General features: G+C 44.1%; 1 protein-coding gene across 2 annotated transcripts in view; it reads left to right on the forward strand.

Annotated features, from left to right (window-relative positions):
• The window catches only part of VWA8 (von Willebrand factor A domain containing 8), an 875,413-nt gene that overhangs the window by 390,964 nt on the left and 470,925 nt on the right, over positions 1-13,524 (forward strand). For both annotated transcript variants that reach the window (XM_063952874.1, XM_063952875.1), the window contains exon 22: positions 10,048-10,124. In XM_063952874.1, coding sequence (XP_063808944.1) covers positions 10,048-10,124 — 77 coding nt within the window. The remainder of the gene's footprint in view (positions 1-10,047; positions 10,125-13,524) is intronic.

The raw sequence follows: 13,524 nt of genomic DNA on the forward strand, positions 1-13,524 counted from the left end.
AAACGTGTGGAGGGTTGTCTGAAAGCGAGGCCCACTATTGCAGCGACATGGGCTGCAGAAGCTATTGAAGCGTGGGCCCAAGAGTTGGAAGCTGAAATCTCTTCTGACCATGTTAGACAATGCTTGTCATATATTGTCACTGCTTCTCACCATATTAAAGAGGCGGCTTCTGATGCCGGTGTTCTGGCAGCCAAGGCTTCTACTACGTCAGTCCTGGCTCGCCGGATATTGTGGCTGAGATCCTGGTCTGTGGATCTGAATTCTAGAAAAACTCTGGAGGTACTCCCTTTTAAGGGAAATATCCTGTTTGGAGAGGACTTAAATAAGATGGTGGCTGGTTTGGCTACTGCCAAAACAGCCTGTCTGCCAAGTACTGGTCCTTCTGTGTCGAAGGCTAAAAGTACTTCCTTTCATCCCTTTCGTCCTTCAGGTAAAGCAAAAGGTCAGACGTACCACAAACAGGCCCGCACTTCCAAACCTGGTAAGCCAAAGCCCAAAATAGCCTGGGCTGCCCGTCAGCCAGCTTCCAAGACCGATAAGCCTGCTGCATGACGGGGCGGGCCTCCCCCTGGGGTACCCCAGGGTGGGGGGCCGGCTTCTAGGGTATACCCAGGAATGGTTGAAGACCACTTCAGATGCCTGGGTACGGGAAGTCGTCACTCGAGGTTACGCCATAGCCTTCAAAAACCGCCCCCCTCATCGATTTTGCCTGACAGACGTCCCTTCGGACCAGACAAAGGCAAAGACTCTTCATTCGGTGGTACAGACCCTCCTGGACACAGGAGTGGTAGTACAGGTGCCTCTTGCTCAGCGTGGCCAAGGGTACTATTCTCCGCTGTTTCTAGTCCCGAAACCGAATGGGTCCTCAAGGCATTGAACAAGTTTGTGAGAATCTCCAAGTTCCGTGTGGAAACCCTTCGCTCTATTGTTCTGGCCTTGGAACCTCAGGATTATATGGTCTCCCTGGATATACAGGATGCTTACCTGCATATTCCTATAGCAATGTCGCATCAGCAATACCTGAGGTTTGCGGTTGGCAACCTCCATTACCAGTTTCGGCGTTACCTTTTGGTTTAACCACGGCTTCCGTGAGTCTTCACCAAAGTTATGGCGGTGATGACGGCGGTACTCCACTGTCAAGGGGTCAGGATCCTACTGTATCTGGACGACTTGTTGATCCTGGCAAATTCCCCAGAAATTCTCCTACGTCACCTAGATCTGACTGTCCTATTTCTACAAGCCCACAGGTGGCTCATCAACTGGAAGAAATCCTCCATGGTCCCTGCTCAGAGCATGGTGCACCTGGGAGCGCTATTGGACACTCACAACCAGCGGTTGTTCTTGTCTCAGGAGAAAGTCCTGAAGCCTCAGGACAGGATTCGTTGCTTCCTCTCTCGTCCGCAAGTGTCGATACATTCGATGATGCAGGTGCTGGGCCTCATGGTGTCAGCATTCGACATAGTTGAGTATGCTCAATTTCATTCTCGCCCTCTCCAGAGGCTGATTCTGGCAAAGTGGGATGGCCTGCCTCACCGGATCAGGTCTCACATGATCTCATTGGCTCCGGAGGTCCGTCTGTCGCTGTACTGGTGGCTCCAGGACCAACGATTGTGCAGGGGTCGTCCCTTCTGGATACCCATCTGGGTCCTGTTGACGACGGATGCTAGCCTAAGGGGTTGGGGCGCGGTGTTGGAGCAACACTCCCTTCAGGGTCAGTGGACCAAGGAGGAGTCTCTCCTCCCGATCAACATTCTGGAATTGCGGGCAGTCTTCAACTCATTGAACCTGGCCCAACATTTAATACAGAACCATCCTGTTCAAGTACAGTCGGACAACGCTACCACAGTGGCTTACATAAATCATCAAGGCGGCACTCTAAGCCGCTTGGCAATGAAGGAGGTCTCACGGATTCTTCAATGGGCGGAACGCCATCTACCGGCCACATCGACAATCTTCATTCCGGGAGTCCTGAATTGGGAAGCGGACTTTCTCAGTCATCTGGACGTAGACGCCGGAGAGTGGGGCCTCCATCCAGAAGTGTTTCAACTCCTAGTGGAAAGGTGGGGCCTTCCAGACGTGGATCTGATGGCGTCTCGACACAATCACAAGGTTTCGGTCTTCGGAGCAAGGACAAGGGATCCTCAAGCAGCATTCGTGGATGCGCTGGCGGTGCCATGGAAGTTTCAGCTGCCGTACGTGTTCCCTCCGGTGTCACTTCTGCCCATGGTAATTCGGAAGTTCAAGCAGGCAGGAGGAATCCTGCTTCTCATAGCTCCAGCGTGGCCCAGACGGCACTGGTTCTCAGACCTTCAGGGCCTCTCGTCAGAGTGTCCAATTCTACTTCCACAACGCCCAGACCTCCTCGTTCGGGGCCCCTGTGTCTACCAGGACCTGGCCCGGCTGTCTTTGACGGCGTGGCTCTTGAAGCTTCCGTCTTGAGGGCTAAAGGGTTTTCTGAGGCGGTCATTCAAACTGTGTTGCGGGCCCGGAAACCAGCTTCTGCTCGGATTTACCATAGGGTCTGGCATTCTTACTTTGGTGCGCATCTAACAATTATGACGCTTCCAAGTTTAGTACAGCCAAGCTTTTGGCTTTTCTTCAACAGGGCCTAGACTTAGGCCTGCGTCTGGCCTCCCTCAAGGTTCATATTTCTGCCCTGTCGGTGTGGTTTCAGAGAAAAATTGCGGCCTTACCTGATGTTCATATCTTTACTCAGAGTGTGTTGCATATACAACCTCCCTATGTCCCGCCTGTGGCTCCTTGGGACTTGTCGTTGGTTTTGGAGGCGTTACAAGAGTCTCCGTTTGAACCTCTTGGTTTGGCTGATCTTAAGTGGCTTTCCCTTAAGGTGGTGTTTCTGCTGGCTATTGCCTCTGCTAGAAGAGTGTCGGATTTGGGTGCCTTGTCTTGTAGTTCCCCATATCTGATATTTCACCTTGATCGGGCGGTTCTTAGGACCCGTCCCGGATATTTACCTAAGGTGGTTTCTTCGTTCCACGTTAATCAGGAGATTGTGGTTCCGGCCCTTGTCTCTTTTGACTTGTCTTCCAAAGAGCGGTCTTTGTATGTGGTACGCGCTCTCCGTATCTATGTGAAGAGAACTGCTTCTATTAGAAAATCTGATTCTCTCTTTGTTCTGTTTGGTTTTCACAAACGTGGCTGGCCTGCTCACAAGCAGACTTTGGCCAGATGGATTAGAATGGTGATTGCACATGCTTATGTGAGGGCTGGTCTGTCTACTCCTGCTCACATTACGGCCCATTCTACTCAGTCTGTTGGACCTTCTTGGGCGGCCCGCTATGGTGCGACCGTTGAACAATTGTGCAAGGCGGCTACGTGGTCCTCAGAGAACACGTTCATAAGGTTCTATGCCTTCGATGCTGCCGCTTCCCGGATGCTTCCTTTGGACGCCGGGTTCTTGTGCCCGCTACAGTGCATCCCCTCCCATAAGGAACTGCTTTAGGACATCCCCTATGTCTATCCTTGTGTAGCCCAGTGTACCCCGCAGCAGAAAACTATATTTATGGTAAGAACTTACCTTTGTTAAATCTCTTTCTGTGAGGTACACTGGGCTCCACAAGGCGCCCACCCTGACGCACTTAGCTTCTTTGGGTTGGTATGGCATTAGCCGCTGACACTTCTCCTGTCGTGAGAGTGTGGTGTATGTGGCTACTAACAGTTGTCTCTTTTCCTGCTACTGCATTGGACTGGTTAACTAAAAACTGAGCTCCTGTGCAGGGAGGAGGGGTTATAGAGGAGGCGGTGCTATGCATCTTCGGAACAGTCAAAGCTTTTGAGCCTGTTGGTGCCTCGGATCAAGGTCCTACTCTACACCCCAATGTCTATCCTTGTGGAGCCCAGTGTACCTCGCAGAAAGAGATTTAAGAAAGGTAAGTTCTTACCATAAATCTCGATTTTAACTATTCAGTCCATAGCACTTGCTGCCGTTTTTCTGCACCCCAGTTCCTAAGTTTTCGTGCATAGTTGAGTCGCTTGGCTTTGTTTTCACGCCAAGGTATGGCTCTTTGGCCGCTATTCTTCCGTAAAGACCACTTCTGGACAGACTTCTCCGAACAGTAGATGGGTGTACCTGGGTCACACTGGTTTCTGAATGTTCTGAGCTGATGGCACTGCTGGATATCTTCCCATTTCAAAGGGAAGTAAACATGATGTGTCTTTCATCTGATGCACTTGGCTGACCACTGCATCTATGGTCCTCAACTTTGCCCGTTTCTTTGTGCTTCTTCAATAGGGCTTTAACAGCACTTATTGAAACCCCAGTCTGCTTTGAAATCTCTGCCTGGGATAGACCTTGCTGATGCAGTATAACTACCTTGGGGTATATTTACTAAGGTCCTGATTTTGAACGATTTGTGTTTTTTCGTCAAAGTGTCATCTCGGGAATTTACTAAACTAAAATCTCGGCAGTGATGAGGGCATTCGTATTTTTTTGGAAGTCAAAGAAAAAAAATACGAATGAATACACCATCGGTCAAATGCGCCTGTTATTTTATACAACTCGGTAATTTACTAAAAATTCTAATTCACAAACACTGCTGGCAATAGCCAAATACTGCCGTGAAAAAATACAAATCGTAAAAAAAAAGCAGTTTTAAAATAGACCTGCTTTTTTTTACCGTGTTCTGATAGGCATGCACGGATCCGTGAGATCCATGCATGTTTATCAGTGGGAAGGGGTGTGAAAAGGTTAAAAATCATTAAAAAAAATTGCGTGGTGTCCCCCCTCCTAAGCATAACCAGCCTCGGGCTCTTTGAGCCGGTCCTGGTTGTAAAAATATGGGGGGGAATTTACAGGGGTTCCCCCATATTTGAACAACCAGCACCGGGCTCTGCGCCTGGTCCTGGTGCCAAAAATACGGGGGACAAAAGACGTAGGGGTCCCCCGTATTTTTAACACCAGCACCGGGCTCCACTAGTCAGAGAGATAATGCCACAGGCGGGGGACACTTTTATATAGGTCCCTGCGGCCCTGGCATTAAATCACTAACTAGTCACCCCTGGCCGGGGTACCCTGGAGGAGTGGGGACCCCTTAAATCAAGGGGTCCCCCCCTCCAGCCACCTTTCGGTTATGGTAGTCTGCTGGCCTGTCTGTGGGAGCAGTAATGGGGATGTGGCTCCCATCAATCTCCACTGCACATTGTAGGTAACCACAACGCAGGAATCCAGACACTGTCTCATCCAGTCTCTGCCCCTGGGGTAGGGCAATGTACCGATGATACAAGGTGTCTAGTATTACCTTTGTCACTTCACGCACCAAAACACACACCATGGAGATCCCAACACCAAACAAACAGGAGATGGTGCGGCACTCACCAGAGGTGGCATACCACCACAAAATGATCGCTAGTCTCCTGCTCTGGGAAGCGTGCTGTCTCCAGTGGGTGGTGTGCCTGGTAAGTGCCAGGGTGAGGAGTTCCAGGATGTAATTAATGGTGCCATGCAACATCCTAAAATGTGCCATCTACTGGTTCTCCGCCGTAGCCCAGAAAACCTCTCCATGTCTGCGATCTCGAGTCCACATAATAATAATCCTCCAGTTACCCGCGATATGGACGAGACGCTGGACATTATCAAGGCTCTCCTCCGGCGTAAATAATGTAGGCGGTTGCTCTCCCTCTACACCAATAACTGCTCCCTTCTCCATTTCATCTCACTATGTGCATTTAAGAATGGAGTGAGCGTTTTCATCCACATATCATTTGCTGCAAAGCACAGCATTTCCACCAAAGAAATCCCCGATCCACATGTCCTCAGTAGCCGTAACAGCAATGCATTATTGGAACCTGTGGATTCTACGTTGACAAGGGGACTGAGGGGCTCCGTGGGACACTATGTAAGTATGTGTGCGTGTGTAAGTGTGCATGTATGTTAATTAAAGTTATACTGTCACAGGCTGTGTGTATTGTTTTTATTTGGGTATTTCTTTTGTTGTAGAACTACAGGTACCAGCAGGCCCATTATTTCCTTGCATGCTGGTACTTGCAGTTCTCCAAGTACCAGCAAGCGGGGGAGGCTTGCTGGGACTTGTAGTTCTACAACAAAAGACAATTTTCTTTTTTTTTTACACAAAGGCTATCAGCCCCCCATCCACCGCCCAGGGATGGGGGGGACAACCTCGGGCTTCACTCCTGGTCCTTGGGTGCCTGGAGGGAGGGGCTTGATTTAAGGGGTGCCCACTCCTCCAGTGAACCCCGGCCAGGGGTGACTAGTTGGGCGGGTAATGCCACGGCCGCAGGAACCAGTATAAAAGTGTCCCCCGGCTGTGGCATTATCTCTCCAGCTAATGGAGCCCGGTGCTAGTTTAAAAATACGGTGGACCCCTAAGTCTTTTGTCCCCCGTATTTTTGGAACCAGGGCCGGCCCAAGAGCCCGGTGCTGGTTGTCTAAATATGGGGGACCCCAGTCAATTTCCCCCCGGTAATTAAACAACCAGGGCCGGCTCAAAGAGCCCGAGGCTGGTTATGCTTAGGAGGGGGACCCCACACATTTTTTTTTCTTTTTAACACTTTCAGACCCCTTTCCACAGATAAGCATGCACGGATCTCACTGATCTGTGCATGACTATCTGAACACGCCACCAAAAATCTGGTCTATTTTAAAACTGCTTTTTTTTACGAATTCTATGCTTTTCCGGCAGTGTTTGGCTATTGTCGGCAGTGATTAAGAACACAAATTCTTAGTAAATTACCGAGTTGTATCAAATAACAGCCGTGTTTGACCAATGGTCTATTCATTCGTATTTGAGAACTCAGCCAGGAAAAACAATACAAATAGCCCCAACACTGCCGAGATTTGTGTTTAGTAAATTCCCGAGATGACACTTAGAAAAAAAATGCAAACTCGGAAAAAATCGGGACCTTAGTAAATATACCCCTATGTTCCATGATGATTTATCTGCGACTTTTTACATGTTTAAATTAATTCCTGTGCGGTCACAGCTCAATGTCTCCAGTACACTGTGTGTGGTGTTTCTCTGCATTTGTAATACGCAGAAGATTCATAATAAAAATAAAATAAAGACAGAATGACAAAAAAAAAATCTCAATTGTGGTTTGCGGTCAATGACTGTATAAATAGTAAGGGTATACACCTCCCCTTATTACACCTAGGGATATGTTTATTTAGGCTTGGTATTGTGGACTGCCTTAATACTGCACTCCACCTTTATGTAAACAACTTATTATGGTTCTCCATCTCTATAGCATTGCATTAGATTCACCTCAACCCCCAACTTCTTTGTAGTGAATTGGTTTAGCCTACTATACTTTTGTTGTTTAATAACAGTGGGTGCTGTTCCTGACCATTTCAAGGTAAAAATGTATATTAAAATACACCTACCCAAAAGCTAAATTATGATAACAAATATACTGCATCTGAACCCAACATTGGAACAGAATGATCAAAAAACAAAACAAATGATTGGATTGATTTTATCATGTGAATGAGTAAATTCCTGTTAGTGTACCAAGGTAAAAGCTATTATAGTAAAGTACTTTTACTATTAAACAATGTATGTATTACATTAAAGTATACGTTATAGTGCACGGTAAGTCATATTAAAATCCATTACTGGGGTTCTACAAAGTAATAAAATAATTTGTAAATCACCAATTTAGTATTATGCACATTGGAAACAAAACACGCAGACATTTGCTGGTTACATCGATGCTGCAAAATTGCTACCTTGTACCTCAGCTATTTTGCAGATTGGTCACATACAGGTATAATGAATGGTGCCGTTATTAAACTGAACAGAGGAACATTCAAGTGTTTGATTTAGAATTTCTTTTTATGTTAAGTGCCAATTAAACAGGTATTTGCTATGTACCTTATATCTGTTGGCACTTTATACCAGACAAGGAATATAGCATATCGCTACTTTTTTATAGCTGAATAAAATACAAAGAGACATATAAATGATATACAGCATAGCTTTTAAACTGCTGCTATAGGCACATTAATTAAAGTGAGTGCATCAACCAGATTAAGCACTTAGGTCAATCCCATTTAAAAGCCATTTTTGTGATTTGCCAACAAAATGTACGTTAACACATACAATTTAGAGGGCAAAGATACATGTCTGTATCTCTGTATTCATTGGGCTGAAGCATAAATGATACATTGATGAATGGTTAGGATTTAAAGGAATGTTCAAGTGAAATGTAGAAAATACATACAGATGGAAAATACTGTACCACGGTAATAATGAGAAAGTTAGCGTTTAACACAATCCTCACCATAGACAATAATATGAATTGTATGCTTTACAGCTTCTAAACACATTACCTCATTTGCCAACATTCTGAGTTACAGTATATGGAGGTGATTCTGAGCTGGAAGCAAAACACAGGACTAACTTTGCACCTAGTCAGTTATTTGCATTGTATTTTTAATGCAACAATAATTTAATGGAGCAAAGTTTTACATTTTAAATTATTTTTACTTTAAAAATATTGTCCACCTCGCTGGAATTGCTTGCATGCCCCCATCTCGCAGGTTATAGCATAAGGCTCAATATTTGTAATGCTTATTAATTTAAAAACTTGTATATGTCTGTTTTGCCAATGGAATGTAGAACTGATTTGCTCTTGTCAAAGTTTTCATTTGAACCTATGAAATGAACCTGTTATTTGTATCTCATGTCTTTTTGTAGTTGAGTTCTGTTATGGAATACAAGTGATGAAATACATAATTACAGCTAAGGCTAAATACTGTACATCTACTGACTTGGATCACCACATACAAGAAATAGTCTTATTTTTGTACATAATTGTATTTTTCATAGTTTGTGCTTTTCTTCTATGTATTACGGTACCATTATTTTAAAATTATTTCAGTCCTATTTATTCTATTTTTAGACCTCATTATAAGAATGAAAAATGTGCTTCAAAGTAAATTGGTGACACAAAGCAAACAGTAGAACACAAAATATAAATAGAAACAAACATTAGTAAAAAAAATTGAAGATTAGTGTAGCTTATACAGTGTATATATATATATATATATATATATATTTTACAGGTGTGACTTACACAGAAAATATATAATTACGTTTTATTAAAGACTAGCTAAACACCCGTGCTTCGCTACGGAATTTGAAGAATAACGCCAATCTTTGTCAGACCGCACCTCTGGGCTTCCTCGGATTGATGCTGTCAAAATGCTGGTGCTGTGGAGAATAATCCGCCTCCTTCTCTGCCCCGTCCCGCCCTAATGCTGCCCTGCTCAGTGCTGTAAATGCTGGGATGACAGGCCAAGCTCCACCCGCTGTATGTTAAATATGTTTGGTTTGCAAGCTGACTGTATGTAAAAGGGCCCTAGGTCTCGTTGCTTATCTTTGACACTAAAGCATGGGTGGGGAACCCTTTGCCCTCCAGCTGTTGTTGAACTACACATACCAGCATGCCCTGCTACAGGTTTGCTATTTGACCATGCTAAAACTGTTGCAGAGCATGCTGGGATGTGTAATTCAGCAACATCTTGAGGGGCCGCAGGTTCCTCACCCATGCACTAAAATAGGCCTCTGTCCCCACCTGTAAGTGCCTCTGGCCATACCCGTGGGCGCTTCTGCCCCATACCCGTGGGTGCCTCTATCCTTACCTGAGGGTGCCTTTGCCCGTACCCATGGGTGTCTCTGCCCCTACCCCTACATGTTGGTGCCTCTATCCTTACCTATGGGTGCCTCTGCCCCTACCCGTGGGTGGCTCTACATAGACACGTGGATGCCTCTGCCCCTACCTATTTGTGCCTCTGTGTAAATTGCTCTAGCCATTCCAGAGTAATGGCCAAAACTATGGATTTTTACATGTCACCCCCTTCCCACCCCCACCCCTAGGGGTATTTTACCCCCACAGTTTTTTTTTCCAGATTGTAAGTCATATGTGACTGTTAGTAGCTTTTGTGCTGTGAATTAATTGTCCATGATTATGTTTTTTGTATCTGTTATGTTTTGCATTTTCTTACTATGTTTATTTTTAAATGAAGAATATAAGTGAAAAGTAAACATTCTCTTTCTATATTCACAGGGAGTTGGGAAAAACAAGATAGTCGATAGATTTCTGCATTTACTAAACAGACCACGGGAATATTTGCAGTTACACAGGTAAGCGCAAAAAGCACTGATAAGGCTGTGTATTGTGTACTGGAAATGTATGCTGTGTCTTCAGGTGTGTTCCTCTGTGGAATGTTAACAGCCCCAACAAATAAGTGTATTCATGCCTTCTGCAACTTGATAAATATGATATTCTGCTTAACCATATGAATGACCACTTTGCCTCGCACATCTAGCAGCTGATTCAGAGTGGAACGCAAAGTGACTGTAGTTTCAGGCAATCTGATTTACTAACTTATGCTAATGCGAGTATTCAGTCAACTAATATGGGGGTTTTTGTGCATGCAATCAATGTGTGCATATCGGCACTTGCATCAGACACATACTTGGTGCTAGAGATACATCAGACTTTGCACATAAGACTCAGAATCTCCTGAAACGTTTGCTACATGCCCACGACACTACCACAAGTCAGGCTGGTTATGTGTGATCGCATTGTCAGGTCGTGACCTGAAACGCCCCTTTCACCAGACAGACAGATTTGACCGTATCACATATGCAAAGGTGCAGAAATGCTTATGCACATGCACTCTATGCAGAAACTTGCGTAAATGAGAAGCGATTCCTGCGAATCAAAACCAGCTCCCTGGTGAGGGACACATTCTATCAAGAGACAGTGACTTCCTGTGCTAATATAGAGAAACGTAAAGAATTTGCTACAAACCAGGAACAAGTAGTAAGTTATCAATTACATGTATTACATTAGTTATAATGAATGAGGATTTGTTCTGTACTTTTAACACATTCGAAGAGGGTCATGTTCTACTGTGTCACTTGCCTAAGAACGCAGCTGCTGTTTAAAGGTAAAAATGCAGATCTGTTGAATCAATTCATGCTCGTTTATTAATTTCACATGATACATAACTCTTCAGTATACAGTATGAAGATGCAAGATATTTTATTTCTCAACAGGATACAGTAGATGAGCATTGTTCTATGCCACTTCATCTTTCATGTTACTTATCAACCTGGCACTACTGAAAATAAGAAGGCTAAAAAATCTGAATCCCCTTCTTAATCATTTTCCTCTAAAGAGACCATGTTATCTGCTCAGTGCTTCCTTGCAGCACTTCACTCCCTAGTATTCCACATTATAGTGGCAGTTATGACTGGTCAGGGATGTCAGATGTCCACAACCTAAAAAAAAATGTACTTTTGATTTTGAATTCCTTGTCACCAAAAAAAACAGATAATAAAATAACTTTGAAATGCTCCATTCACAAAACACTCTGCTTGTCCTACATTTTCCAAATGAAAACTATAAAACAACAGCGGCTGGACTGTTGCAACCACTGCCTGTTTCCTCTGGTTCCTGATGTTTCATCTCAGTAGATCACTGTATTGCCAAAATCTTAGGGACATGACACTATCCATGGTTAAGGATGGATTATCCAAACAGGCTCATTTCCTTCCTTTCTAAAACTACCCATTGCTTCACAGAGTGCTCATGGCTTTCTAAAAATAGGTTCTGCTGACTGCACAGATGTCCAAAAGATGTCTGAGGCCAGGGAGTCTATCATTCTTCATTAGTCCCTCTGCCTACCTCCCTCAGATTTTTATCCAACACATGAAAGCACCAGGCAAGGCATCTGTTTTAGGATCATTACATATGTTATATTTATTGGAATAAGCAATACATGGAGAAATGATTATACTTTGAGGACATGCAAGGTATGAAACACTATTCCGATAGAATCATATGATACTGGAATTTTTCACATATTTTAAGCACACAGTATAATACCTGTTGTGGGTGTTCCGATTTCTAATTTATAGGTGGCGGCAAAGTCAATTAATGCAGCTACTGACATCAATATTGTTCAAATTTGTGTTTTTTATTCAGCACTACTAGGATTTTTTTATCTAATCACATTGTTTGTTAGCTCATTGTCTGCATTTTCAGATCTCCATGCTAAGCTATGTCAGTTGCTGTAAACTCTTCATAGTATCTTTAAAAAGGCTATGCAAGCCTATAGGAGACAAGTGGCCAAACTCTCTGCAGATTTCCTCCTGTCTCTGCAATTGGCTGAAAAGTTTGGCTTGATACAAAGTCACATGGTACTTCCATCTCACAAGCTCACTGACCATTACCTTGTTCCTTATGTTATTTATCCTCTGATACCATTCTTCTCTTTTTCCCCCATCACGTTTTCCCATAATTTCGGCTCTGTGGGTTCTTCCTCAAAGTACAAGTGCACCTGTTAGATTTACAGCTTCATTGTGGACAGCTTCAATATCTTGTGAAGAAGAAGGCTTATGAGCATGAGAATTGTTACTGGGAACCTGGCCACAGTCCAGCCCCCACATTTGATCTTTCTCTTTTATATCTACTACCAATATGAAACAAAGACATCTGGTAGCTGCCACATCGGGGACTTGATTCCTGACCTTGTTAGCTTTTGGAACAATGGTGCTGTCTGGTGGGCCACATCACCTCTTATTTTTAATAATTTACTTTAGATGCTCAGTTCAGTTTAGTCTATCAGTCACTTCCAATCTGTAACCAAAGTTACTGAGCTCTTTTTACAGAGTTTCTATCATGATTCCTTGTAAATGACCTTGGCTAACCCTGACGCGTTGCAAGTTCTCTGGCCATCACTTTGGTTACAGACTCATGTGAACTTTGTTGCGGACATTCCTGGCTTAATCTTGGGTCCTGATTGCTGACCTCTACACCATTTGTTGTAATAGAAATTCTTACTTTAGCCATTCAGGCTTGAAATTCTTTTTTATCCAGAAAGTATGTTTTGACCAACAATTAAAGGAAATGTTTGCTTAATTTTAGTGCAGATTTTGAGCAATTGTAACCTTCAATGTGTGTATTAACAGGGCGGACTGACCCGCAAGTGGAAATGGGAAATCCCCCGTGAGCCCCACTGCATGAGGGCCCCTTAACCTCCCATATGGGTCAGGTTCCAGACCATGCATTTGAATAATACATTGTTACTCTATTAGATTGCCAGTTAATTTGCGGTGCAAGACCACGGACTGGTGGCTGACATTGTTCATAAAGCAGCATTCCCCAGAGGAACCATTTGAGCCCCAATCAGGACAGTGTGTGTGAAATTGTAATAATTAAAGAACATTTTAAGGATAGTGAAGTTATACATATAGGGGGGAATTCAGTAAGCCGTGATAATTTGCCACAGGCTAATTGACCACCCAGAACTACCCAGTTAGCCCTGAATGCAGCCCGTTGTCAGGCACCTAAAAAAAAATATCAGGTAATTAGACTGTTTTCGCGATCAGGCCAGTGAAAACACATAGGTCCGTGACCTTATCATGGATTGTGTGTGTTTCAACCAAAAACAGAAACTTTAATAGGCTCAAAAAAGGGGCTGTGATTGAATAGCCAGAAGCTAAAAAAGTTTTGAAAAAGCTCACGTCTACC

This window comes from Pseudophryne corroboree, chromosome 2 (assembly GCF_028390025.1).
Source record: "Pseudophryne corroboree isolate aPseCor3 chromosome 2, aPseCor3.hap2, whole genome shotgun sequence".
Classification (NCBI taxonomy): Eukaryota; Metazoa; Chordata; class Amphibia; order Anura; family Myobatrachidae; genus Pseudophryne; species Pseudophryne corroboree.